The sequence below is a fragment of the Cladophialophora carrionii genome (genome assembly GCF_000365165.1).
Source record: "Cladophialophora carrionii CBS 160.54 unplaced genomic scaffold supercont1.7, whole genome shotgun sequence".
NCBI classification, from domain to species: Eukaryota; Fungi; Ascomycota; class Eurotiomycetes; order Chaetothyriales; family Herpotrichiellaceae; genus Cladophialophora; species Cladophialophora carrionii.
This window is the reverse complement of record NW_008481832.1, coordinates 72522-99619: the sequence shown is the minus strand read 5'-3', so window position 1 is coordinate 99619 and position 27098 is coordinate 72522. Positions and strand designations below refer to the sequence as shown.

Genomic DNA, 27098 nt, shown 5'->3' with positions numbered 1-27098 from the left:
AAACGCGCTTGAGGTGCGGCGTCACCAGTCTCGAAAAATGTAGCGCGACCGCGAAGAGGAACCGACTCCATCCAAACTCCACATCCGCTCGTTCTCCAACCACATCGCGTGAGTTGCTCTCGAGTTGACCATTCCATCAACCTTTCAGTCCTCCCATTACTCGACCTTTCTTGACCTTTCTCGTGGCCAGCGTCAACTTCACTTGCTGGCTGCCTTTGCTTTGGGTTTTCGAACATCTGCTGAACGTCGCATGAACAGGACCGGCCCATTGACCTCGCATTCCCTCTGCCGAGGACGCGCTTTCAGCTGGTTAATTGACCCCGGCTATCGCGCTCCTAGGTAGCTGAGGTCCAAGAGCCAGCACAAGATGTCTCCTTCTACTACGGTGTCGAAGACACTTGCCTCTCCTCCTTCGATCTCGAAACGGCCAACAACCTCACTGCTTCCCGCGTTTGAGCCACTATCCTCTTCGCCCGCTCTTCCACGACCCCTCAAGCGAACTCGAGATACCTTTGATGACCACGCGACATATCCTACACCTGTCCCCACCTCCTCTACAGCAATACTGTCTTCTTCACCAGCACGCGTAGTCAAGTCTAGGCCTAGTCTTCCAAGAACTTCTTCCACCCTTGCCGAACGCACACCTCTTGGTGCCGTCCCCTCCGTCCAATTAACAGCCGATGGGAAAGTTACGCGTATGGGCAGATCGAGTGCCTCCTGCGACTACCAGTTCTCCTCAAACCGGCTGATATCCAGAGTGCATGTCGAAGCCTGCTACAAGCCCGCTGGGTCGCGTCTGGAGCGGGACCGTGTCGAAATTACGTGTTCCGGATGGAATGGTATCAAGATACATTGCAAGGGCCAGGTCTACGATGTCAAGAAAGGAGAGACGTTCTCTACGGATGTTAGGAACTCGGAGATTATGATTGACGTTCATGACAGTCGTGTCGTGGTGGAGTGGCCTCCCAAGCCCCAGCTTGGTGCTTTCTCTTCAGAAGACGAGGAGGAAGAGGATTCCCCCAGCAAGCGGCAACGTGTCATGTTGCGCCATTCAACACCACCGAGCCCGAGCCCAATGCAAGCGCGCAAAAGACTATCTTCTCCAATCTCACCATCACCTGCCGTCCAGGCAGTCATGCCGTCTTCACCGCCACTCCCACCGGCTGCTGTCGAGATCTACGAGGATCCTGAACCAGCGGAGCAGCGCAGTGAAACCATCAGTGCCGCCGAAGTATCTCAGTCTACACAAGCGTTATCTCAGAATGGCGAACATTCCGAGGTCCCACAGAACAATGCTTCGTTGTCCACTGACGACTTCTCTGACAACGACGAGGAGAACGACCCCATCATACACTCTTTTGGACTCTTTGGTGCTAATCTTCTTCCACGCATGGCATCGATTTCTGCGGGCGATTCACCTAACCCTAGCTTGTCTATCAACAGTGCTCGCTCTTCACATACCGAACCGTCTCCTACAGACGATTTCTCAACATCAGCCAAAAAGTCGGGGTCAGAAATTGATGTCCAAGGTCACATCATCAACCAACTCGCATTTTCCCGGTTGTCATCCACTCCGCTGTCGACTATTCTGAGTCATCTCCCACACGAAGCCGGAGCACTGTCGATCAATGAGATTAGGCAGCTGGTCAAAGACACAGCCTGTATAGGTGAAGTCCGTAGGGAAGGGAAAGACGCCGCGGGCAAACCACTAGAGAGCGAATTCTACTACATCCCAGACGAAGACGAGGATATACAAAGAAAAGCAGCTGTAGTCAACGATCTGCGCAAGCCGGGGTTGAGAGCATGCCGTAAGCAGCACAAGGTACCCCCATCACCATCCGGACAAGCTTTGAGGCATCAGCGCTGACGATTCTCTAGCAATACTACTGGCGCAAACCGAAATGAGGCTCTCCCAACCATGTGTTTGATTGCCATTGTCCGGGAAATGTGGATATGGTTCGGTTGCAGAAAATGGACAAAAGTGTGGTCGGGTGCGGTTTCCTGGTGTTTGTGTTCAAAGCTCTCTGCGTGTCGGTCATCCGAATCTGTGTGCAGCAAGAGCCTGTTTACCTTGTCTAGCGTTCAGCGTCAATGCATAGCGAAGGAAGCAGATGACAGTGTCCTGCACCAATGGTGGGGAAACGATGCTTTTCTTTGTTTCTCGTCACTGTCAGTGGGAGGATGTACCCAGCCAACAGAGCAAGGCCGAGGTCAATTAGCAATTCAAGTAAGAGTTACTGGCCTCGTCGGAATTGTATAAGATCTCCGTATGGGTTGGAGGGGTTGTCAGGGTCGCTTTTCGCCTATTCCTCCGTGGTTCATCCGGCCTTCGGGCTCGCCAGGGATCCCTGCGGGGTGACTTCATACATGGTCGGATTTTATGCAGGAAACCGTCAGGAGGGGCACTACAAAACCGAGCCTCGCCCGTCAATAGCTGATCCTTCAATGTTTGCCTCCTGGTGCTGTCATGGCGGTCAGTGGCATCGTCATTGTAACAGCAGGACATCAACGATGAGATAGCCCTGTGGGAAGAACATCGGTCGCGCAGGAGATAAATCGCGCCCCTCCGTATCTCCCCTCGCAGACTCGATCTAGCCCGGCGACATCCGCTACCGAGCGGATGGTTCGCCGACACTTCCATGAATCCAAAGCGTAAAGTCTAGATTAGTATTTGCTCTTACTCACCTTCCTGCTTGCTTGTATTTGTTTCTTTTCTCTATCCTCGTGACCACTTCCCTTCTGCTGACCAATGCTCTTCCTGTCTCTTGTGGTATTCAACAAGTGACGAGCCACTGCTTCTTGTGGCGATCTCCCTTCACAAACAACACCATGCTTCCCCCAGTTCCCTTGCCCGAAGACTACGGCATCTCGCCCGAGAGAGGATTCCTCCCCTCGGATCTGCCTCTTCAATGTCTTTCGCATCCAGTCTACGACCGCTGGGAGCGGATTATGAACAACTTCCAGTCGCTTCTGCTCTCCAAGAGACTGCGAGCAGTCATCGACAAACTCCCCGTTATCCCTGCCGTCCATTTGGAAACCGAGGCTGAGTGGCGGCGAGCATATACTGTTCTGACGTTTCTGGCGCACGGCTATATCTGGGGCGGGGATAAGCCCTCCGAGGTATGTTCTCTCACGTGGCGGCGTCGCAAGCAATTTTGCTAACAGGGAGCGCAGAGACTGCCACCTGCGATCACTTACCCTCTTCTTCAAGTTTGCGAATACCTCGAACTCCCCCCTGTGGCCACCTACGCGGGCCTGGTATTATGGAACTGGAAACCGCTGTTCATGTCGGATTCTCTGGCTCTTGAAAATCTGTCGGTTTTAACCACCTTCACCGGCTCCCTGGACGAACAATGGTTCTATCTAATAAGTGTGGCCATGGAAGCGAAAGGAGGCCCGACAATACCCCTCATGCTCGACGCGATACAAGCCGCGCGCGACAATGATGTTGAAAAAGTCACAAGGTGTCTCCAATCATTTGCGCAGACGCTGGACGAGCTGGGCACCCTGCTGGTCAGGATGTACGACAGTTGCGACCCCCACGTCTTCTATCACCGGATACGACCTTTCCTGGCGGGCAGTAAGAATATGAAAGACGCAGGTTTGCCGCACGGAGTGTTCTATGACGACGGGAATCGCCAGACATCCCGGTGGCGGCAGTACGGCGGGGGATCGAATGCGCAGAGCAGCATGATTCAGTTCTTCGATGTTGTTCTTGGAGTCGAGCACAGGCCTACTGGATCCAAGAAGGATGAGACGTCGGAGTCCGAAGCCGAGCCTGGGGCAGCGCCGAAACCCAGACACAATTTCATCCACGAAATGAGACAATACATGCCTGGTCCTCACCGACGATTTTTGCAGGCCGTCGAGGCGGTTGCCAACATCCGAGATTTCGTCGACTTCAATCGCTCCAATCGCCAGTTGACTGTCGCATATGATGCGTGCTTGGCAATGCTTCGAGCCCTCCGAGACAAGCACATCCAAATGGTATCAAGATACATAATCGTCAAAAGCAGAGAGTCCCGAAGTATGTCGAGAACCCGGCGGGAGAGCAGTCCGGAGCCTATTCCTAGAGGTGGCACAGGTATAGCGGGGATCCGCTATGGTAGACCCGATGAGATAGGCGCTGCGCAAAAAAAGAAGAAGATGCGAGGAACTGGTGGTACTGCTTTGATTCCCTTCTTGAAGCAAGCGAGAGACGAGACGGGCGAGCCAGCCATTGATGCGTGGGCTCGCAAGCTGCTCATGGGCGGTCGACGCACGGAAGCCGACGCAGAGATTGCCCTTGAAGACAGAGTTACTCGAGCTGAGAACTTGGATTCAGAGGAACCTCAGACTGTGGGCATGGCTGGTGCTTGGGATCTTGAAGACGCTGGTGGTGGTCTTTGCGCTTACTGAAAGCTGCATTTTCGACTGGGTTATGCATCACCTGCTGGGCTGTGGTAACTCACGTGTACATAGACATGGATGTGAGGGCACGAGGCATGCAATCGGCTGGTTTGCCCATGGCGATGTATCCAACATCTCTCGCAGAGTGACACTCGTGAGAGAAAGGCAAACGACCCTCGGCCCTAAAGCTCACGCGGTCCGGCCCGAAGTTGAGCCGAACCCCGAGTGAGGACTTTGATTTCACTGCATTTCAATCATTTCCTTCCACCATCTCTCGTATCACTCGCGCTCTATCCTCACTGTCGCGACAGTATCGCCATAGGGTTTTTGGCATGCTGTCCTTTGTGGACAATACACCTACCTGCTAAGGAACCTCCGCTGTGATCGTGCTTTAGCATGTTGCTCTTCTCTCCGCCCTTCCGCCTCGAACCTTTTGCAATCAGCTCTGAATGTGCCGCCAAACGGTCAGGCCGCGGACTTTGCTATTCAATTGTTACTTCTCCTACTCCCTACGCGAGTCGTGTATCCGCAGACCTATTGAATGTAAGGTGCGATAGACTAACACACCCACTGATGACCACTTCCGAGCCCTCTGGTAGAACATTGTGGTGCTCCTTGCCAATGTCTGCGCCCTCGGGTTCCATTAGACTCAAATACCAAATGACTGTCAAGTGGAGGGACGATGTTGACGCTGGGAATGCCTTTGACGCCCTAGCCGGAGACAAGCTCCATAAGACGCGGCAACCAGCTCGGCCAGAATCACCAACGGAGATGTAGGAATCGAGGACTTTTATGGCGACTTGTTTGGCGCAGAGATGCGGCAATACTGCATTCACCACAGTAACTCCTCCACCAATTTACTGCGCCGCCTTATGGGGAGGGTCTGGCAGTTTCGTCCGCGTGCTATCGTCGCCGCCAAAAGGACTCTCAATCCTGCCGCACCCATGCTAACAATACCGCCGCGACAATGTGAGCGAATTTTTTGACTCCTCTTCTCCCGCCTACCGTCCTATCATCATCATCATCATCATCATCATCATCTGCAATTCTATTCTCAGCTTCTCAGTCCCCTCTGCATTGCTCCTTATCCTCTTTCGCCCGCATCGGCTACCGCATTGCAAGTTCAAGCCCCACCCGTATGCGCGCCTAGAGACGATCGCTGTCGGCATGGAGGCTCCTGCGATAAAGAAGCGAGGGCGGTCTCGCAAGGTCGACCAGTCTGACCCGAATGTTTCGACAGCCACTACCTTGAGCAGCAGCCCGGTCTCAAACTCCAGAGCATCTCCCTCCCACTGGAACCATGCGGCAAGATCTACCGGTGACGATCAAACCCTTTCGAACGCACAGCCTCGTCATCTGACTGCTCCGTCTGTCGCGAACATCCCTTCACATCCGTATCAGTACGCCACCGAGATTGACACTGACAACGACACCCTCACTGCAAACGACTGGCTTGACAATCTCTTCGGTCCTATACAAGAAAGCCAAGGTCCTGACACTATCTTCCAAGACTCTCACCAAGAACAATTGATGAAAGCGCTACTCGATTACACCGTACAAAACCCGACTCTTACTCAAGGTGTCGACGAGGAATGGAGCAAGATCATGGGCACCTCTCCGACCTCCGCGAATCTGGACACTCCCGACACGCAAATCTCGGTCGTAGATCCCTTTCCGACGCTCGAGTCCTCGAGTCCTCGCCTCACCCCGCGGACTACCATTCCCGCCAATAACCGGACCCCCAATTCCGGTACCGTGTCCCAGACATCACCTGCGACACCCTACTCTGATTCACGTTCCGTCAATGCCCTGGAGGATTCCTGCACTCCGCCCTCATTCAGGGTACCGAAAGCTTCACTTGCTCCGAAGACTTATCCGCCCGATCCAGCAAATAGCAAAGACGCAGCAGACTTGACGTCTGCTGACGGTGAATCCGATAATTCTGCCCCGGATCTCGCCGAGCCTCAATATGTTGATCAAAAAACCCCGCGACAACAGACTCCGGTTAAACTGCCTCTCGGAAGTCCCTTCACACCTACAACTGCACCAGCGAGACAAGCCACGGCCGCCCTGATGGATATTTTTGGCTCTCCCCTTCCGGCTGGCAATAAACACTCGCGGACGCAAAATATGTCTTTGTCGTCGCCTGATCGTGGGTCGACCCCGAAGGTGATCGACCCAAGATATCAAGTCACCCCTGTCAAGTTCAAATCACCACCCAATCCAGCCACATTGATGGAGAAAATGCGCAACAATACTCTCCTCCAGAATGAAGTGTCACGTCATCCAGCGAAGCGCGCACGTATGAGTTCAGTGGGAGCGCAACAGGTCGTCGCAAATATAGAGCGTGACTGGCAAACCCAGCAGAATTTCTACATGCAAAGCCAACAAGGATCTGGAACAGGCGATCCTGGATTGTGTGCGAATATAGAGATTGACGGCATGAAGAACTGGGCCGACACTTCGCTAGGCGACAGTTTACCTTCTCAATCATTGACACCCTACAATAACGAGTACGACTATCCTATCCCTATGCCCACCGGATCGTTCGATGCGCTCAAACAGGAGCATGAAGACTACGTTAGTGTTGGGCAGAAGCGCACCGCGTCGCAGATGATACGGGGTGGCATGGACGCAAACCTGCAGAGATCACCTGGAAACACGGGTCAAGATTACGCGGGAATTGAGCATAATCTTTCAGAACTCTTCATTCCCTTGAGTCAGCTCCAGACTTCGATGCTTGCGGAGCACGGAACTCAAAAGCAGATGAACTACCAGATGCAAATGCAATCTTCTCTACGCATGGAGGGCCGTCGTCAGAGATCCGCAGGAAGTCAGTTCAGTTCTCCTACGCAAGCTCAAACTCCAAGCCAAGTACAACGTGGAGCGCAGCAACAACTTCAATCTTCATTGCAGCCTGAAGTTCAAGGCGAAATTTTGCAAGCTTCCCCGGGCCAACAAATGGGTGTTTTGCAGCAGCGACGAAGTCAACAAGGCACGCCTCAAAATCCCATTGACACCCCCCTGCAAATGGTGAGGTCCACCCCATCCGTTGCCAGCACAGGGCCGCAAGGGACACCCACACCTGCACCACGAAGCCGCCGTTCGAATCTTTCCAAGCCAGCTCAAAACATGGTCAGCAGTTCTCCACAGACTGCTCGCACTCCCTTGAGAAAGGTCCAGAACACCCCGGGCAAGAGACGTGCTCAAGGCCACAACAACCCTATCGCTACTCCTCAGAACGGGACACTCGTGGGATATGTCCAGACGTTAGATGCGCAGCCTATGCAGACACCTGGACATACTCACCAGCAGGACGATGCCTGCAATCACGCTTTGATCGAGACCACTGCGGTTCAAACCCCTACGCCCCTACGTGCTCATCTTCCGACGCCTCAACAGCTTACCTCCACCGGCCCCTGCCCCAATACTATCAATGAGACGCTCGAAGAGACCAACCGCCGCACTGGAGCGCAGCTTTGCGGTGGAGTTGCTGGCGGCATAGATTTCGTCCCGACCTTCAACGCGACTACCGCGGTTGACGACTTCTTGAACAGTCACATGTTTCAGTTTCCTGACAACGTGAACTATGGAGGACTTGATCTCGCTTTGCCAGACATGGACTTTGGCGACATTGTGGACATGGACATGGACCTGAGTCTGGACTTCAATACGAACGAAGGTCTGAATGGATTCATGACCACAGCACCATCGTTGCCCACGACGGTGGACATGCGTCCGATACTTTCACCCATGGTCGCCGACCCTGGCGGCATTGCAGCCGGATCTTCCCTCGGCCACCCCTTGTTCAACAATGATGTTCGCGCTCCCTCGATCGGTTACGCTGAGACGCTCATATCCGATACTGTCACGACTAGCCCTGCTGCTGTCCCTGTCAGGAATACCATTACCAGTACCGATGCCGTTGTGAATGTCGATGCAGATATGAATCTGAATATGCCTGAGAACAACAGCAGTCTGGCTAATAACTCCCAGACGACGCCAAATCCGAACGACGAAGCAAGCTCCGTGCATGCTTGTGCTCTTCCCAACGCCCAGGATGGAAGTGAAGACATGGTTGGGTTGGACATGCCTGAGATACCAACAGACTTCGACTGGATTCAGGGCTTTGATGAGCACGCAGAGTTCGACGTTGCGGACTGGGGACTCTAGAAGGCACAGGTGAGGTGGTAAGGTTCAGGTCATGCAACCTTTTTTTTTTGGTTTGAGATTTGGAAAAATCGAGCTGTGGAGAGCAAGGAAGGGAGGAAAGGGGAGGGCACAATGCGTGTTCAGACAGACACCCCGGCAGGAGAGCACGATGGGTGCCGATTGATCTGCAGGAAGAGTGGCGGGCTGAATTATTTAGATCCAGTGGCTTGAATGAACATGTGCCCCTGCGCATCAACGTGATGGATGCAATGAAGCTGGACAAGAGTGGCCCAACCTTGCAGCTCATTTGGAACAACGCCCCAGTTCAGAGCCGGACGTGATCGAGGCTGGTGGCGGTTGTAGGTACATGTAGGTAGGTAACCTACCTCACTGGGGATCCTCGAATTTCAAATAAAGGCCACTCCTGTGTTTCTGAGGCGCCATGGCCCCACAACATTCCTTTCATTGATTCTCCATGATCTGTGCATTATCGATGATGTATGAAGCCAGCGTGGAATGGAATGGAATGAAATATGCTCAAGTATTCGAGACCAGCAGCCGTATGATACTTGTACAGAAGATGGACTATAACAAAACTCCCTCGAGTGATCCGGGTACGGTATGTATCGCGTTGATAGGTCGAAACCAAGACCTGCGGCAGCGGTCGACATCCCAAGAACGATGGTCCAAAGGTACCTAGGTCCAACAAGGGGTCGCGTTTCCCTCCGTTGCGGTCTCGTCCCACCAAGTTAGCTTAGCTTTGTCGTACCTGTCAGCGTCTACTTCACTGACGTTGCGACGGGGACGTGTGTATCTGTAGCGCTTGCGGTCGAAGGGTCTGGATAGGGATAATACCACTGTATGCAATAGAACAGACAGGTACTTCTAGTGAGAACGAGAGGGCAGGCGGGATGGCCGTCATGGCCAGCAAAGTGAGCTGCAGCAGAATTGTGGTAGCAGAAAGAACAGCCGGCGCTTAGCACGCATAGGCCCTGGTTATATGCACTAGTGTAACGCCATCTCTTCAAGTGGCTGAGAAGGCAAGAAGGCGACGACATTGGACAGCATGAGCATGTCTCCCTTCCTCCTCCCAGGGGCATGGCGACATCTCTCTATTCAGTCAGATCTCGTGCCTCACCTTGTTCGCCAAGCAAGACTCCTCCTACTACTACTACCGGCCATAAGATCCCGCGTCCAAGTCCAAGCCCATTCCATGGCCGATCTTCTTGACCATCCACCTCCTTTTGAAGCCTTCTCTGGCCAGCTCCCTTGTTCTTCTTGCCCAAATCTCACTACCGACCCTCCCTCGGACGAACCCTTCTTGCAGGGCTAATATCGCGGCTTCGATACCTCGCTCTTCACATGCTGCGTCGTACAATTGGCGGGCCACAACTGTAGGAGCGGTGAGCATTTCATCCACGGCGGGTATATCGTTTCTGGAAGCGCGGCTGTGCGAGGAGGATATTGTGCCGTCCGCGCTCTTCAACGAGCTCTGGAGGAGGGAGATGTTTGAAGACAACGTTGTGTGTAAGGTCTTGAGGTTTGCCAATTCACTGTTCAGTGTTTGCATGGTTTGCTGTAATGCGGCGTGTTGCGAGGAGAGAGGTTGTAAAGCTGAGGAATTCTGGGAGATCTGTTGATGGAGAGAGGTGGTGAGGAGGTGAGAGAGGTGTGACAAAAGAGCTTCCTTCTCGGGGTTCACAGGAATGGGTGGTGCGGGGATGTTTGATGACAGATTCGAGGTGGAAGAGGTTGGTGGTGGCAAGGGAAGGTCGAAAGGGGAGTCGAGAAGATTGGGTTGAGGGGGAGGGGCTGGCTTGGGTGCCTGGAATTGTGCCTGAGCATGTTGCTGATGATACACAGAGTGAGGTGGCTGATAAGTTTGTTGGGTTGACGGATAGTGCTGCGATATAGGTCGTTCAGGACGTTCTTGTGCTGGTATCTGGCGGTATTGATCTTGATTGTAACCTTGAACCTGGCCTGGAGTGGGCGGTGGGCTCACATAAGGTGGCTGCTGGCTAGGCTGGGTTTGGGCATATTGGTGCGATTGGCCCGGTCGAGGTCGCTGAGTTCTATATTGGTGTGATTCATATCCTGGTTGTGGCTGCTGCGATGGAAGCGGAGGCGGCATGGAGTGCCTCAGACTGCTCGATCGCTGGGGCATGTAACTCATCCCGCTCGGTGGCCCCTGCACTTCGCCGTTGCCATGCGCAGGCTGGAGCTTTTGAGGTTGGCCTTGACCGGGTAAAGGCGGTGGAGCATCGTATCGTCCCAGCCTTGATGGAGCGGCATCAAGCCCTGAACTTCGTTGCGGTGGAGATGAAAGGCCACTCTGCGGAGGTTGTTTTGGCGGAGGAGGTGGTGGAGCAGGAGGCCCGAGTTGTTGTCCTGCTGGAGGAGGACTCGCCGCGTGGAAGACTTGCTGCGTAGGCTGCATCTCTCTGGGTAAAGGCGGAACAGGTGGAGGTGAAGGTTGAACTGCTCTCTGTTGCAGTTGTGCTGTCCTCGACATCACCGGAGGCTCCTTCGCAAATATGTCGGACAGAATGGAGAGTAAGTCCAAGACATTCGATCTCTACATAGATCCCTCGTATCAATATATGGTCGCTCCCTGCTTTGACCTCGCTCCGCTCTTGACTCACCTCCCAGTGTTCCCTCCAGTGCGCCAGATAAGGATGATATATTCTTCCGTCTCCACCGACATGTTGGCCCGGTCGAATTATCATATCATCGGTCGGCGTGACATAGCACATGGGTGGTTCGTATGGATAGGCGTGCGGAACCCATAGTGTGACAGGAAATCGGTAGGTGTTGCCTCGAAAGTTCACCGGGATGGTGCCTGTGAATACGACCAGGAGCGCCGGCGCTCCAGTCTCGAACGCTGAGAGAAGCGATCAGCAAGGTCTCATTGCTTCAATCGCGCGACGCACTGTAGACATCTGTCCTCGGAGCAAAGCCCGGATAACGGGCCAGGACATGGGCAAGGTCCGAGTAGGTTCGATTCGGGTCGTGATACTCCTTTTGAGGTCAGTACTCGACAACGGCTTCGATGGACCCTCTTCTTACTCGCTTTAAAACGTCGTATAGCCAGGCCAGAGTCTTCTGCGGCAGACCGGCCATCAGCGCAACATGGTCTAAGAATATTCAGGATAGACATTAAGACGTCCACTCAGTCCACCGTTGGGGTTGGGGCTTTGCTCATTGGGCCAAGCATTTATTCAGTGCCTCCAACTTAGATAATGCGGGGAATGTTTCCAGAAGAACTCTAGCAAGTGTGATCGATTATGGTCCAGCGTGTACAGCTCATCATCGCATTGAATTCTGGGGTATCATAAACCTAGGACTAATCATACACCATCATCCTGTCTATCTCTTGTCGTCATCTTCTCGCCACCATATCATGCGTCAGATACCGTAGGCTCCCTGCTGTGGGACGGGGTCTGCTCAATCTATTTCTACTGAGCGGCGGCCTGCTTGTCCAAGTCTAACTCGACACCACGCTGTCTGGTCTTGCCCTCATCATGCAAATCTTGATACTTGGCCTGCTCGGCGCGGTCGCCTGTAAGCGCGGCCACCGCACCGCCAACAGCACCTTGAGCACGATCACTAACGCCTTTTCCGAGGTCACTCAACTGGCCCTTAGCTTCTTGACCTTGACCTTGGAGATTCTGTTCGCGACCTTGCTGCTTGAGGTCTTCGCTGCCGACCAGGTTGCCCACGGTTTCCTTAGCGCTACCGACAGTCTGGTCCCATGATCCTTGGGTGCGGTCGGGGCTGTCTTTGGCAGGTGCGCCAGACGAGCTGATGGCGAAAGGACCAGCCTTGGCAGCGGTGTGGGAGAGGTCAGATTCGGCGGCGGCCTTGTCCTTGTACTCATCAGCTTTGGCCTGGGAGAGAATGTTAGCGACAGGTCTGTGCGAGGGACTTGTTGAAGCTCACCTTGTCACCAGCGCTACCGGTCACAGCTGCTATACCCGACTGGACAGAGCCAGTAGCGGTGTCAACAGCCGACTTGAAAGTTGAGGTGTTATCATTGGAAGACATATTGGAGGAGTTTGTGTGGTTGTTTTGGTATTGAATAGTGTCTTGTTGGGTATGGTATGTTTTCTGAGGGAAGGTGTTCGGTTGCGAGGCTAGGTCGTCGAAGAGGTCGGGAGCAAGGCTTTATAGACAGAAGATCGAGTCGGGCTTTGTGTGTCGTGAACGTGAAACTTTGGCAGGGACTGGTGAACCTGTTCACTTGCTGGTCAGCAGGCACAATGCAGGTGAAGCATGTGCACATTTTCGCCTTGGTCCCCACCATCGACGTCATCGAAGAATCGGGGCGAAGGCACCACAAATCTGGAAAAGGAATGCGCTTCTGACAACAACACGCAATCCCTTTGACCAAGATTGCGCTCGATCTCGATTCGTGCTTCCTCGATCCTGGTCTCAAGATTCAGGAAGCTTCCCGTGGCAACGATTGGTGTGCTTCGCTCTTCCCGGCAAGCTGGGCCCTTGGATGCCTCGATGCATATTCGTAATGTGTACTGCAGAGATTGTCAGGCACTTGCCTCTGCGCCAGCGAAGGCTTCAATTTCGCCATTGCCGTTCAGTTCATATATCTTGTATTTTTTGCGTAGGCCGCGCGTGCAATTCCAACTCACCCGAATCGCAATTTGGGGCACACAAACACAAGCAGAAATGCCACGATCCACATGCCAAAGATCATGGCATAGAGTTTCAGCCTCCCAAGCCAACCTTCTTCTTCACTCATCCGCTGAAGGAATTTCATATTCTTGCTCGCTGCTTCCATGCCACTTAGGCTGACATCGAGCCCCTCGATTGCTCGTCCAAGGATGCTCTTGTCCTGCTCGAGGGAGAATTGCAGCTTCCTCTGCTCCTGTTTGAGTTGAGCTGCCATGTTCACTAGCGACGCCGTGATATCCTCGTGCACCCTCGAGGAATCCAGCAGTGACCGCTCCGTGGCAGGTAGGTTTGAGAAGCCACTCGTTTGCGCGGGCGGCTGATGGACCTCGTGTCCTTTGCCTCTCCGTCGCAGGTGTGATGATCCGAATAACTCTTCCTTTGTCACTTCGTCACCCTGTTTGTCTGGCGTAGAGGGCTCTTTCTCCACTTTCGTCACAGTTTTGCCTTCTTCCAGCAGCGCGTCTTGGGTATTCTCGCCTACCACACTCGTTGGGCCTCGAGATTCGGCGTGCCTTTGCAGAAAGTCGTAGACCGTTTCGCCCTCGACATCTCGAAACGGAGGTTTCCAATTGTCTGTAGCCAACATCTCAACCTCCCTCCCGATTTCCTCTATTCTGTTCCGCAGCCTCTTTATGACAGCCCTCTTCTCGGCCAAATCCTTGACTGCCTCATATTTTGACCGTTGTACGCGAATAGTTTGTGCCTTTCTCTCCAACTGTAGCAGCGATGTCCGAGCGCCTTCCACGTTGCGCAGCCACTTCGTGCGATGGTACGGTAAAGGCGACCATAGCTCGGCCTGAACCTGCCGTTGCAGTGGCGTCAGTTCTGTCGTGTTGCCGGCAGCGGGGGACGGCGTCAGGAGAATCAAGTGCTGATAGCGGATGAGGGTGCGGTGAAGGTTGATGTAGTTGACTTCATGGTGGAATGGTCGCGTGGAAGAGTTGTCGGGCAATGAGCTTTCTCGTCTTGAGCCACCGCCGAATGGGAGGCCGACTGGTCTAAGGGCGGTGGTCAAGGACATCTGAGTTACGGAGTTGAAGGGTAACAACAAGTTGGTTGTGGTTCTGTGCTCGTGGTGCTCGCCTATTGTGCCTGATGTCAAAAGTTCCAGGCCACGTTTGTACGATGGGCAGCGGGACCGGATACTAAATCCGTCCCGGCTCTTCGCCCGCCTGGGTGCTTCTGAGGATCAACCTCCCCCAGTACGCTGGTTCATCGTCAGGCGATACTACCTTCTACGCATACTTATATGTTGAACTATGCCTCCGCATCTGACAGGCCTTTGTGCCTGGCACTGGCCATGGCTGGTTCGGAATTCTACACTAGAAAAACAATCCCCGGATAGGGATGGTGAAGGCCATCTTCAGCCTGTACTCGTACAAATGAAGTCCATTGGTCCGACGATGCTACAGTATTCGGCGCATCGGGCTCGTGAGCCGACCGCGCGACGCCTTTGTAAATCCCAATCTTGTTCGTGTGAGCGTGTAGAGCGCGGCTGAAGCCCCGAGACACAAAGTTACAGTGGTTGCCGTAGCCAACCCAATCAACACAGCACCAATGTCCTGAGGCAGGCAGACCACGCACACCGTGTAGCACCGCGGCGTCGCGTCACGAGCACGAAGCTTGACTGTTTCCCTCCTGGCCAAGATGCTAACAGTACTTTAGCACTCTTTCCTCTCTCACAGGCAGACGCCAATCGAATATGAAGTATAAAGGTGGCTGTCCTTGATGCGTTGAAAGTGTCACCTGAAGTTACCACTGTGGTTGGCCGGCAGACCGTCTGTTGCATATTCCATACTGCGCATTCTCCCTGTGCAGTGGCCTAAAGCCTTAGCGGTAGGATCTGGATATCGACCATGGAGGGAGGGTTGCAGACACCGCTTCCGAGGAATCGAGCATGGACACACGCTACTCCCGGTCCTCCGGAGAGAGTCCTTTCACTCCAAGACAGTCTCCCGCGACCGCAATTCAGTTCTACCACACAGGTTCTAGTACGCGTCCAGTACGCGGCTCTCAATCCAGGCGGATCAGTCATGATGCAGCTATGTCCTTCTTTTCTGAGGGCAAAGCCAAGCATCCCGGAAATGGATTTCGCGGGACAGATCGAGGAAGTGGGCGTCGACGTGGACCCGTCCCAGGGACTGTAGCCAGGAGTCGGTGTTTTCGGGAGTATACCCGTGTCTGAACATCTGAAAGGACATGGTGCCCTCAGCGAGTACGTCGTCCTCGACTCTCGCCACGTCTGCATTGTTGCGAAAGCGATGGAGATGCCAGAACTTGCTGGCTTGCCCATAGCAGGATGCACGGCCCTGTGTCTGGCAGAAAAGGCCGACTTGCGACACAGCCAGAAGATCCTGGTCAGTGGAGCTGCTGGAGGGGTAGGATCGCTGGTGACGCAGAAGGTTCGAAATGCCGTGGGAGAGGAAGGCCGAGTCGTGGCGGTCTGCTCTCGCGAGAAAGAACAACTCGTTCGAGAGCTCGGCGCAGAAGAGGTGAGAACGGGCAGAGTTTTGATTCCTCCACGTGCGTTCTGTTTCATTCCCTTCCACTAAGACCGAGGACTAGGTCTTCGACCATCGAACGCCAGTCCCTGTCCACAAACTACTGGCGGAGAAGTACGCTGGCGACAAGTTCGACACCATCATCGATGCATATGGAGTGCAGTCACTATTCGATAACTGCGCCGACTTCTTGAAAGAAAGCGGCTCCTACATCACTGTCGGCATCGCATTCGATCACTATACGTACACCAGCATGCTGCTGGCGGTTAGCCGGATGCTGAGGAACGTCTTGTGGCCTCGCCTTCTGGGCGGCACACCAAGGAGATATGTCCAGGTAGCTTCTGTGTGCACTTTGGATGGTCTTCAGAAGTTGAAGGACCTCTGCGAAGACGGAAAGCTGAGAGTCCCTATCGATTCAATTTGGGACTTCGACAATGTGCCAGATGTAGGAACCCCCGAAGTCTGCGGTGAAGCGTTTGACGTACGCTAACAAAAATCCCACCAGTCCTACAAAAGGATATTAAACAGACGCGCCAGCGGCAAAGTTGTCGTCAAGATCAGTTAGGCGAGAGATATCCTGTATACGAGCTGGCGTCGTCTTTGCCTGCTCGTGTTCGGAAGTCTCTCGTGCTTCTGATGTGTGCGCCCCCCCGTGGCTGCAACGGAACCATGTACTGTACGATTGATAAAACCTTCGCGACCCACGGCTGTACAGCCTGAGAAGGGCCCGCTTGTCCCCAATACCACTTCGGGCAATTCTAGAATCTGAGAAATGTCATTCCATTCAGCCCTGTTCAGACTGTTCAGCTCATAGCCGATATGCAGACATAAGGAGTTTGGGGTATCGTTGCTCACCGAGCTGTGTGTGCGCATGCCGTACGTTTGGCCTGTGATCGACCTCGCGCCTTGCCCAACACCACGATCTCAAAGATAAGCCTCCTGTTGTTGATGATCCCAGTGCGTTACAAGCTGCTCACCCACCGTGAATCGTAAAAGTCCCTCACAACAAGTCCGCCTAAACTGTGCATGTGGTATGGAACGAGCTACTTGCTCGGGTTCGGCTCCTGGGATGAGACTGGTGTTCTACTGTAGACCCGTCTGAGCCTCGCGAGGTGGTTTCGAAAGACATAACTGCGTAAGAGCGCATTGATTGTCAATGCAGAACATGATCCAGAGGCCTCTTATGCCTGGGGCCGCGGGTCGAAGGGACCTATTCACCACAATGAGGAGTGATGGTGACAACAAGGCAATAGTATTGATTGAGGCGAGTCGATGAAGTTACCAGTTAGTGCCGCGTCGGGCCAGGCATAAGGGTCGTCATGGACTCCTTCCGAACGAACAGTACTCCGTACAGTCCCGGCAAACGGATCAGCCGTTGCCTCGTGAAAATGGGAATAGAGCTGATTGAAGGAGAGAAAATGGTGCATGCGAAGATAACCTGAAGCTGGGAGAAGAAACTGTAGGAGTCATGCATGGTGCACTGAAGCAACCCGGCCTCTGAAGTCATCATTGACATAGCATGCCATGTATGAAGAGGACGTCGTCCATTGCCCGACTGCAACTTGGTCAACTCGGTCCAGATGTGCTGAAATCGACCATTGGACACTCAGCTGTTCCAGGCGAATGTGCGAGTGATTGTTGGGAGAAAGCAATCCATCCTCAGGCGAGAATTCTCGACCGCGGTCATGGCTGACATTCTCCATAGCTCGTCAGCCTGGTAATCATGCGCAACACCCTCCAGAAGCTATTGTGGCTGCTTGGTCCCAATACACCTGGAAGATTTACAGCCGTCTCGTATTTGCTTATGTCTGTCTTTCGGAGAAAGGTGATATACAATGGCCTGGTTCTCTGGTCCGAAAGTCTAATCAAGCACAAGCTCCCAATCCTCCATCATCACCACCGCGTAAGCTACGCCAGCTAGGCAGCACCCGGCTCCACTTTAGTCGTCCGCAAAGTCTCTGAATCCTTCCTTCAAGTCACAAAGAAAACGAGGTCGCTTTTGGTTGGCATAGATCATCGGTACAGGAAGAGTACACTGGCGACCCGGGTAGGATTGGCTGCGCAAAGCAGCGGGGAAATGGAAGCCCTTCATTTCCTCAAGCCTTCGTCACCTTGGATCAAGGTCCGAAAGCCGGGGGCTCGGAAATTCGCTCATGTCGAAGAAGAGGAATCGATAGCCGACGTGAATCGTGGCAGTGGGTCGAAATCAGGAACAGGTAATTCTTCGCCAATGTCAAGGAGAAAGAGAGTAAAGCCGTTCCTGCCAACGCCGGTGGTATATGCAAAGTCGTGAGCAAATCAGGGCAGAAATGACGCTACGCCATCAAGGTGACCGTCATCATATGAGTCCGCACATTCGAAGATTTTCTTGGATGATGATATCTGCGACGCGGTTAGAAAGTGGATATTATGCATCAATGGCCGAAGCATACCGTTGACGGCGCCCATGACGAATCTTATCTGCGTTGTATCCGTCGCGCATGTGAAGTGGGTATAAATCTGTTTCGTCTCTGCTTGGTTGAGCGACACAAATCGGTTCAGGATGTAGTCGCAAGCAGCGGCATAGTCGGGACCGCCTATAGCACAGAGTCAATAAAAGTCCCCTGGACACTGCTGTTGAAAGGAACTAACCTTCATAGTCCGGGAAGTAGTTCTGCATCGGGCTCACAGGAAGCTTCTCCTTGAACCTGTCAATCTTGTTCAAGAAGAGGATTATGCTGGTCTTGATGAACCACCGAGAATTGCAGATGCTATCGAAGAGCGTGAGCGCCTCCTGCATGCGATTGACAGTCTCATCCTCAAAGAGGAGTTGATCGTATTCCGAAATAGCAACAAGGAAGAGAATAGTGGTGACATTTTCGAAGCAATGAATCCACTTCTTTCGTTCCGATCGCTGTCCACCGACGTCAAACATGCGATATGTCAGGTCCTGGATGATGAAAGTGGTCTCGGTGATACCAGTCGTCTTTACTCGAGATCGCAGAACATCCTGATCGTTAGGAAGGTAGTCGTGGGCAGCAATGCGGTCAATGGAGTCGAAGTAGCTGACGCCCGACATTAGCAAACATACCGCAGACAGGTGCGAATTTCCACTCACTATCGTGCCGAATCGTTGAGCTGATATTCTCTTGATCGCTTGAAGCATTCCTGAACACCGACATCCTGCCACAATGCCTTGATGGCCGCACCAACTTCAGGTGGCATGCTGTCTCCCTCGATCTGTTGTGGTTGCATAAAGATTGTCTGAACGTGATACTCGGCCCGTTGGTCGTCCAAGGGCAGCTCCAGGGATTCCATCGCTTCTAAGATTACGCGCATGGATTGGACGGTGTTGGAGAAGATGATTTCTTTGAAAGATTCGCGTTCATCGCGCGAATATCCGCCCTCATGGATGAGCTTCATCTGTTTGAGTATAGTGGACTTCCCGGATTCACCAGCGCCTAGAGTACAGTTAGGTTGTGTACTGCCAATGTTGAAGAGAAATGTAGCCCACCTAGAAGTAGCATCTTGATCTCGTTGCGCTGGGCCATCTTATCCCTCTTGAGTTGGTTCTCGATCTCATCGTTTCTTGCCTTGCCGGCCGTGTCTTCCTTGCTCGCACCGCACCCCATTTTTGAGGATCTGGATAGGGAGACTTTGCACGAAGGAAGATAAGAAATGGATCGTTCTCGGCGCTCGAGGGAGACTGGACACTGTCAGTAAACACACTTTGTCTGAGTACCGGAATGAGCGACGCGCATGCGGACTTCTCGATCTAGCAGATACGAGAATATCCTCTCCGTGTTGCAGCTCTACCACGTACCTCCGTTTGGAGCTGGGAGAGGTTGTCAAGGTGAACGGATGGTGATGTTCGGATGACAGAGGATTTGATATTGAGGTTCGGGTGTGATGGAAATCCGAAGGGACAATCCGCGCGGGTGCAGGAGAGGATCCGGATTATTTGGCGTCGATCACTGAGCGCTGGGCGGGCGTCAGGGGACGAGATCTCGCGGATCGACTAGCAGGACGCAAGAGGGTAGTGAGTAGCAGGAAGCGCGCTGCCCAACACTCAGTCTCTCACGAGAGCCTCTCCCAGGAGGATGTTGTTCTACAGGAACAGGCAAGAGTAGATGACGATAATGTACAAAGGAGAGGAGCTGATTGAGGGAAAGATGGTGGTCGGGTCCAACTGTTTGGAGGAGCTGGAAAGACGGGGATGAAAATGGACTTTCTTGGGATGATCAATCCGTGCAGGGGAGTTGCAGTGGCTAGCGCAGTTTGCGCTGATGAATGAGGATGGACGACAAGCGAAGCAGGGGACACCAACGCTACGGCGAAAAAGAGACAAGGGCCGGGAATCGAGAAATCCAAGGTCTGGTCGCAAAGCCACTTGGAGCTCCAAGCTGGACACCCGCAAGAGGAGCGCAATCCTTAGGCGAGCATGGGTCTTGCCGGCGGGCTTGCTCCTCTCCTGGCTGTCAGTTGGTTGGCCAGTCGGTCGCTGCTATGGCGCGAGACTTCCCTTGCCGGCTGGAGTTTACGTTAGTGGCGACCGCCAGCTGCAGTTCAGCAGCTACTTGCTCACTAGTGCTCCAGTTCAATTGCGTTCCCCCAGAAGAGAAAGGAGGAAAATGTCTATGCACCTCAGGGTCTCGGACGATAGATTGCTCCCTCCAGGCCCTAACTTGCTACACTGACTCAACCTCAAGTCAAGTTCAGCATTTGCTGGTCTCTTCAATATTAACACTTCGCTGGTCACGTCACAAAGCTAGTGTCAAGAGACAAGCATTCTTCTGGTGAAATGGGCACCGGCTGTTGCCTCGCTGTCACTTTATCTTCGTGCTGGGACACTGTCGTGTCAAGCTTCCACCGCGCTACTGATGATGGTGCCACCCACTCTCACCCACCGCTTTTCCAGCTATTCTCACTGGCTGCCGCCTCTACCCTTGTCCTTGCCTAGATAGCCAACCTGGCCTTGGTCGACACCTGAAACTGCCCACTTGGTTGCACCTTAGCAGGCTGCTTCGGGATATGGTCATCTTGTTTTGGCGCAGGGGGAGCCATCGCTCCAGGTTTTATATTCCTTTCCGTGTGCCTGCAGACTTGCATCTGGAACTACGTACTGTCTCAACCCAGGAAAATGGGCGCAACCGTAACAAAGCAGCACACAGTTCCAGAAACCGACTTCACCCGAACGGTTATAAAGTCCCTTTCTTTGTTGCTGCACACTTTTGGGCTTTTGCTTCGGGGCTTCACAGTCCGCAGTTCTAGTGCATTCCATTCTCCGCAGAACGTCTGCGAAATACGCAGTACACAAGATGGTGGCGCCCAACTCGAGACTCTGATGCTGGATCCTGCGTACCAATGGCTTTTAGGTCGACGTAGCAACCGAGAAACAGCGAGATAAGCTCATTCCACCAGTTCCTTCCCGTATGACTTACTCCATTACGTATCATGTGATGATGGCTTGTGAATGCCTCGAGATCGGGCTTGTTTTCAGTCTGTTTCACTGGTATTTCACTGGGCTCTTGCATAGACTTTCGGCATTGTTGGTGAGAGGCGACTGAACTTCGGCCTGGTCATCAGAGAACCGTTCAAGTTGCCGACTCGGCCAGATGTTGTCGCTTCGAGCTTGAGATTTTCATCGGATCGACGATGCCTGGATCCTTGCAAGCGCCAGCCATAGTTGTCCTGAAATCTCGTAGATTGGGTAAAGTCAATCAGGAAGGTGTGGAGCTAAACCTGCATACGGACGCCCGACCCAGGTTTACGGGTCTCATCAAGCGGAGCGGTCGATCTGGCCACCAACTTATGCACGGAAAGGGTGACATCTTGCGTCCCTTGTTTCATCTTTACACTCGTTACTCGAGTCATCCCACAGCAGTCAAGTCTCGTCTTTGCGTGCAAGTTACATCGCTCATGTGAGTTGAACGTGAGAGCAAAGGCCCTTTCACTCTGTCGGACTTCTGCAGGGCTCCCCTTGTGGAAAGCGCCCGCCCCTGCTTGTTCCCCTGCTTCTCCGACTCCGAGAAGTAGTGAAATGATGATCATTCGTCCAGCCCTTAACCTTTGCTGTGTTCTGCATTGCCGATCAGTGCCACAATTTGCTTCCCACCAACCCGGCAACGCCATCAAATCATGCCCGCTGACGCTATCGCGCTCTCCGGACTCGGCGCTTGCTTGACGTGTCGAGGCTGCCAACAAGGTGCCTACCATGATTGCTGTCTTCTACGATTCGCCTATTTATCCCGGCTCGAAATAAAGCATCGTCGCATTGGGATATCGGATGTCTCGATTGAGCGTGGGAATGTCAAGATCAAAGCCGCTTTGACGTAAAGGGACTGAGGGATCGGCATCTTGACTCCAACCGGATGAGTTCCTCGCTAAAACTGTAACGAGAAGAGTCGCTTCGCTGCTGTCCTCGCCTGCCAAAACCAACCGGTCATGCGAAGTGATTGAATGAATCACAATCCAATATCACAAATGTCGGCCAACGCGTGATGGTCAGATTCTAACGACCTTGAGGAGCTTCTGGAGGGGTCCAAACCGCGATCTGAGGTTTCAGCGCACGAGCACAAAGACGCACAGCAGAAACCGAGCTTGGGACAGATGTCAGTCAAGATGTCTATCACGAAGATGAAAACTCTTTTCTCCAACGGGAGAGGCTATCGACAGGTATGGACGGAATTGTGGTTCCCTCGCCCTCATCTTCAAGAATCACGTTGGCTGTCAGTTCTAGGTTCTCCTTGTTCAGAGTTCGCCAACATTCGGGACGACGTGTTGCGACACTCTGCAGCTAGGGTACTCCCCCGTTCTGGAAAGTGATCTATCTTTAGACGGGAGTGTCAGGCGGTGATGTTGATGTCCAAAAGTTACACAGTATTTGCCCACCTAGACAGCCTTGCGCTCCAGGGCAAATTCCCCACCGTGTTGAGTTGCTGCGTAGGTCACCCGTCGGCTGAGATTTGGCTATCTCTTCTCCAGGTCGGTCGCATGCTCGAGATGCAGGCCGAGTATCCAGACAACGACAGTCTCGCTTGGTCTTCAGTAACAATTTCCATACCTCAAGCGACCCCACATCAGCCTCGCCAGCAGCGTTCGCGATGTGGGGTAAATTCTGTTTCCCGGATCGAGCATAATGGGCGTAAGGTCTCTTGGGCGAAATTATGAATAACCATCTCCCATGAATCGTGTCACAGCTGCGCTCCTCGTAGGCCAGGACGTTCTCCAAAAAGTCAAGAGACCGTCGGTTTTTGCCTGAAAACTTTCCGGGTTCCCTCTGTTGACAGCCGTCTCGAGGATCACCAGAGTCTCAACTGAAAACAACACTCCATGGGACATGAACCAAGTACTGTAAGGAAGGCGTCTGTCAAATGAGGATTATCCACGCATATTCTACAAGACCCGTTCAGCCAAGCAGGAGATTGTCATATGTTCCATTCATACAAAATGTTTTTATCGTGAGCGATCGCTGGCTTCTCGTCGCATGGGAAGCCTCGCTCCCCCAGCAATTTGAAAAACGCTTCAACATTCAAGCCGTGACCTGGGATTCCCAGTCCAGCACATGACGATCACTCTCGGATCTTGCATGATTTATGCGCTCCAACACTGAGTTGTGAAGGCACAGACTTCTCCGCATAGCGAGGAGGACGACCTAAGCGCTGGCACCGTTGGCTTCTCCGCTCATGTTCGAGGCGGCTTCTCCAACCCCAAGATCCCACTTAATTCGTTCTTCACCAATGAGCCACTGCGATCAGCCCGCCATGTGGGTTTCCAAGATTCGCTGACCTTTCCCTCCGCAATTGGGCCCCACGATCGAGGCCTGAAAGTGTACAAGCCCGCGTCCCGGGCACGTTTTTCGACGGCTAGAACATGGGTCTGCCGATAGGTGGCACACGAAGGGTCATGACCCTCGCTTCTCCAGAAGCTCAGTTCGCAGATGTGAGATCTTTCTCTTGCATCACCTCTGTATGACAAAAGCACCTGATAACGGACTTTCGCCGCCATGGCTCTCATCGGCACTTCAACCATTGTGTTTCCGAAGCTTGATAAAGAGAACTCTGCCGGAAAGAGGAAGCATGTATGCAGTGTCTGCTCTCGAGCTTTCAAACGCAGTGAGCACTGCATTCGCCATCAGCGGGGCCGTAAGCTACCTTTTTTCTTGCCAACGCTGCGATGATTCTTGAAGCTCTCTCCCCTGGACCATTCGCTAACGACTCCCGTAGATACGCAGGAGAAGCCATTCGGCTGCAGAGTATGTCGAAGAAGATACAGCAGAAGGTAAAGGTGGCGCTGAATTCCTGATCGGGCAGTCTATTGATATCCGTTTCGTTCAGAGACCTCCTCGTCCGCCATGAGAGGACATTGCACACGCCAGAACAAGTAGCGAGTGCTATAAATGGATCATACGAATCGTCGTCAGGTACGGTCATTCCAGCTTTAACGGGGTAGTGCCTGACGGAGGTCTTAGCGAAGCATACCTCGACCAGCCCTCCCGCATCTGGAGACGAAGCCATCGATGAGACCGGTGGCATTGCGGGACACTCTTCCGCAACCGCTCGAACGAAGCTCAACCGGCCTACAGGAGATTCTTTGAGCTCCGTATCCAAACATGCCTCACACTCAGCAGCAAGGTCGGATATCGGCAAACCAACAAGTCCCTCGCCGAAGAAAATTCGGGTCAATGCAAAGAGTGCCGATCTTTCAGTTGACCACTCATTAGACTCAAGCGCCAGAGCTGGGTCTGCTACACTTCAGGATCTACCCTCGACAATGGGGCTGCATTTGGGCGATTTCAGCGTCGACGTTTCCGACCTGGAGAAGATGCGGACCTTTCCCAGTTCCGTGCCTCTCCCTGACTTGGACGGGGATCTCGAGTTCCTCGACTTCTTCGATCCCTTTCTGGGTCTACCTGCTAAGCAGGTTGAAGCGTTCACCCTGCCTCCGCTCAACACGGACGGTTGGTCGCCTTTGGAGAATTTTTCAGGTTCCAGCCAGAGTTCCATGCAAGACTATGGCTTTCAGCAAACTCATCTCCTAGCCACGAATGAGTCGCCATCCGTCGACGATAGCAGTCAAACATGGGGACCTACAATCCACACAGAGCCCAATGCCCGAGAATACTCGTCCGCATGGGACGAGGCGCCGGGACGGGCGTTTGTCACAACCCGTGCCGAACCAGAGAAGTCGTTGAGCTTACAGGTTCCGCCGACGAAGAACTCAAAGCAACCACCGCTTGTCTTTACAGAGTCGATGAGACATCATTTACTCCAAGACCTGTCGAGCAGGCTATGTCCTGAGGAAGTGAGCAACTTTCGATTACCCACCGCTGCTGCGCTTCAGAAATGCATTCGGACATATATTGACGCTTTCCATGTTCACCTGCCCATATTTCATATTCAAACCATGGACCTTGAGAGCACACCAGCTCCTCTGGTCCTCGCCATATGCGCAATTGGCGCCCAGTATCGCCTTGAAAGAAAGGTCTCTGCCTCGTTATACCTGAAGGCCGACCAAGCACTCGCCGCCGCCGTTGTTGACCGTGGTGACCATCTCCACAAAAAGCCCCGATTGCTGGAAGACTGGGTTCGTCCGGGACCTCGATTACGGAAGTCGACACCCGACGCTCTCTGGCAGAGTCAGACTCGTCTCTTACTTGCCATGCTTAGCTGCTTCAGTGGTGATTCAGAAGTAATTTCCAAGGCTATCGTGCATCTTGGTGACTTCCTCATAGTGAGTATGACACGGTATAATGAAATGGAAAATCTCTGACTGGTCGTAGGACTTTCGCGAGCTCGCACCCATTGTGCGGTTTCGGAGAACCGAAGCAGAGCCACTGACATGGCGGGAGTGGATCGAGAGAGAGAGCGTCAAAAGGTAGTTGAGGTCCACGCGATTGGCAATCTCTCCCTGACATATTACCCAGAGTACTTTACGGCCAAATAATGTTCGGCAATCTTGTCACAATGACCTATGGTATCCCGCCCGGATACTCGGTGGTTTCGGACGGTTACATCGAGATGCCGTGCGATCAGTCACTGTGGGACGCACTCACGGAAGATCAGTGGCACGAAGCCGCCCTACGAAGAGGCCAGAGCTCACCGCTCAATGTCAAAGACGCGGTCTCGATGGTGATGAATGGTAATTCAACGAAGAGCGTGCCGCAAGAATGCTGGGAGTGGTCTCCATTTGCGATCAGTGTTGTAATCAACGTGATATCCATCCACATCTGGCACATCACACAGGGCTCGTATTTCTTCGGCGGGTTCTTGAGCCCAGGACAGGTGGACGACACTCAAAAGCCACAAACCCTTGCACAAACCGAAGCCGCACTTTCGAGATGTCGTGCCCTGATCACGCAAGCCAGCTCTGACGCAGACTATCCATGGACAGAGGCAGAGACACCGCTGCTGTTCAACTGCCTAGCCCTTTTGCGTGTCAGCTATTGTCGGGCATTTACAGGGCACAGCGCGGCAGATTCGATGATGCTACTGAAGGAAAGCCAGGAAGAATTTACTGCTTCCATCGAAGATTTCGTTGCGATGCCGCAGAATCGGGGCAGCCTGGTCGCCAGAGCTGTGAGTCGGGCATTCGAAGGCATGCTGATACCTTACAAAGCGGGAACAATGCTCATCAAGAAGACGGCTGCCCTTACTTGGGCGGTCGGTCATGCTTTGGCAGGATGGGAAGTTGGTAAGTCATCTTGTGCCCAGTTTCGTCTTCCAGGCCCGTCACTGACTCTTGAAACCAGCACTACTGGTCACGAAATGGGTACACGCCATCGAAGTCGAGACGAGGACGGGCAAAGGTGGTCCAATCAGCGAGCTCGAGGCGCAGACCATGCAGGCGGTAAAGAATCTTCTTTCAGAGGTCGAGGACGGATTTGGCACTGAGATGGAGTCTTCATTAGCCTCCAAGCTGGCGCGATATTGGGCGGGATTTTATGACGATACCTGGGTCTGGGGTGTTACTCCACGCATGGCGAATATCCTGCGGGAGCTGGCGATGTGCTATGAAAGCAAGCTGGCAGCTTTATGACCTGACGAATCATGATAGCCTGCGGATGTGCTACATCTCTGCAATGAAAGAAGTCCGCTGCCACCAAACACAAGACTGGCTACCGATGGCTCCGATAGTGCATACTGCGCAAACTCACCCGTCTCTCACCCACCCACCATCAACTCATCACCTAGGCTTAGTCATCACGGCACGCAGGGTTCCCCAGATGCAGCTACGGCTTCCGAGATCGCATCTTACAGCCGATCGCTGGGCAGATCTCTCCCGTGCAGCTTTCTGGTCGACCATCAACGACTTGTTGTTCTTACATCGTCCGTATTCAAGGTACATAGACTCTCGCGCGTTAGTTGTCCAGGGTCCTCAGCCTTCTCG

The 27098-nt window shown here is 53.2% G+C and overlaps 10 protein-coding genes across 10 annotated transcripts; 6 read left to right on the top strand and 4 right to left on the bottom strand.

The window, feature by feature from the left end:
- Window positions 1-367: 367 nt before the first annotated feature.
- G647_08127 (uncharacterized protein) lies at window positions 368-1867 on the top strand (the record flags this gene model as incomplete). The annotated part of the gene is made up of 1 exon (XM_008732439.1): window positions 368-1867. One exon carries the CDS (start codon window positions 368-370, stop codon window positions 1865-1867), a length of 1500 nt encoding a protein of 499 aa, XP_008730661.1.
- Window positions 1868-2829: 962 nt separating this feature from the next.
- G647_08126 (uncharacterized protein) lies at window positions 2830-4398 on the top strand (the record flags this gene model as incomplete). Its single annotated transcript, XM_008732438.1, has 2 exons — window positions 2830-3120; window positions 3175-4398. The coding sequence occupies 2 exons, from the start codon at window positions 2830-2832 to the stop codon at window positions 4396-4398; spliced, it is 1515 nt and encodes a 504-aa protein (XP_008730660.1).
- A 1158-nt stretch (window positions 4399-5556) lies between these two features.
- G647_08125 (uncharacterized protein) lies at window positions 5557-8562 on the top strand (the record flags this gene model as incomplete). Its single annotated transcript, XM_008732437.1, has 1 exon — window positions 5557-8562. The coding sequence occupies one exon, from the start codon at window positions 5557-5559 to the stop codon at window positions 8560-8562; it is 3006 nt and encodes a 1001-aa protein (XP_008730659.1).
- Window positions 8563-9712: 1150 nt separating this feature from the next.
- On the bottom strand, window positions 9713-11661 carry G647_08124 (uncharacterized protein; the record flags this gene model as incomplete). Its single annotated transcript, XM_008732436.1, has 4 exons — window positions 9713-11116; window positions 11184-11422; window positions 11472-11559; window positions 11608-11661. 4 exons carry the CDS (start codon window positions 11659-11661, stop codon window positions 9713-9715), a joined length of 1785 nt encoding a protein of 594 aa, XP_008730658.1.
- Window positions 11662-11996: 335 nt separating this feature from the next.
- G647_08123 (uncharacterized protein) lies at window positions 11997-12585 on the bottom strand (the record flags this gene model as incomplete). The annotated part of the gene is made up of 2 exons (XM_008732435.1): window positions 11997-12428; window positions 12481-12585. The coding sequence occupies 2 exons, from the start codon at window positions 12583-12585 to the stop codon at window positions 11997-11999; spliced, it is 537 nt and encodes a 178-aa protein (XP_008730657.1).
- A 598-nt stretch (window positions 12586-13183) lies between these two features.
- G647_08122 (uncharacterized protein) lies at window positions 13184-14251 on the bottom strand (the record flags this gene model as incomplete). The annotated part of the gene is made up of 1 exon (XM_008732434.1): window positions 13184-14251. One exon carries the CDS (start codon window positions 14249-14251, stop codon window positions 13184-13186), a length of 1068 nt encoding a protein of 355 aa, XP_008730656.1.
- Window positions 14252-15127: 876 nt separating this feature from the next.
- Window positions 15128-16296, top strand: G647_08121 (uncharacterized protein; the record flags this gene model as incomplete). The annotated part of the gene is made up of 4 exons (XM_008732433.1): window positions 15128-15221; window positions 15427-15722; window positions 15796-16176; window positions 16237-16296. 4 exons carry the CDS (start codon window positions 15128-15130, stop codon window positions 16294-16296), a joined length of 831 nt encoding a protein of 276 aa, XP_008730655.1.
- Window positions 16297-18069: 1773 nt separating this feature from the next.
- On the bottom strand, window positions 18070-19342 carry G647_08120 (guanine nucleotide-binding protein subunit alpha; the record flags this gene model as incomplete). The annotated part of the gene is made up of 5 exons (XM_008732432.1): window positions 18070-18113; window positions 18164-18307; window positions 18363-18775; window positions 18829-19171; window positions 19225-19342. 5 exons carry the CDS (start codon window positions 19340-19342, stop codon window positions 18070-18072), a joined length of 1062 nt encoding a protein of 353 aa, XP_008730654.1.
- Window positions 19343-24482: 5140 nt separating this feature from the next.
- On the top strand, window positions 24483-25590 carry G647_08119 (uncharacterized protein; the record flags this gene model as incomplete). Its single annotated transcript, XM_008732431.1, has 2 exons — window positions 24483-25442; window positions 25492-25590. The coding sequence occupies 2 exons, from the start codon at window positions 24483-24485 to the stop codon at window positions 25588-25590; spliced, it is 1059 nt and encodes a 352-aa protein (XP_008730653.1).
- Window positions 25591-25654: 64 nt separating this feature from the next.
- Window positions 25655-26747, top strand: G647_08118 (uncharacterized protein; the record flags this gene model as incomplete). Its single annotated transcript, XM_008732430.1, has 2 exons — window positions 25655-26402; window positions 26461-26747. The coding sequence occupies 2 exons, from the start codon at window positions 25655-25657 to the stop codon at window positions 26745-26747; spliced, it is 1035 nt and encodes a 344-aa protein (XP_008730652.1).
- Window positions 26748-27098: the final 351 nt, after the last annotated feature.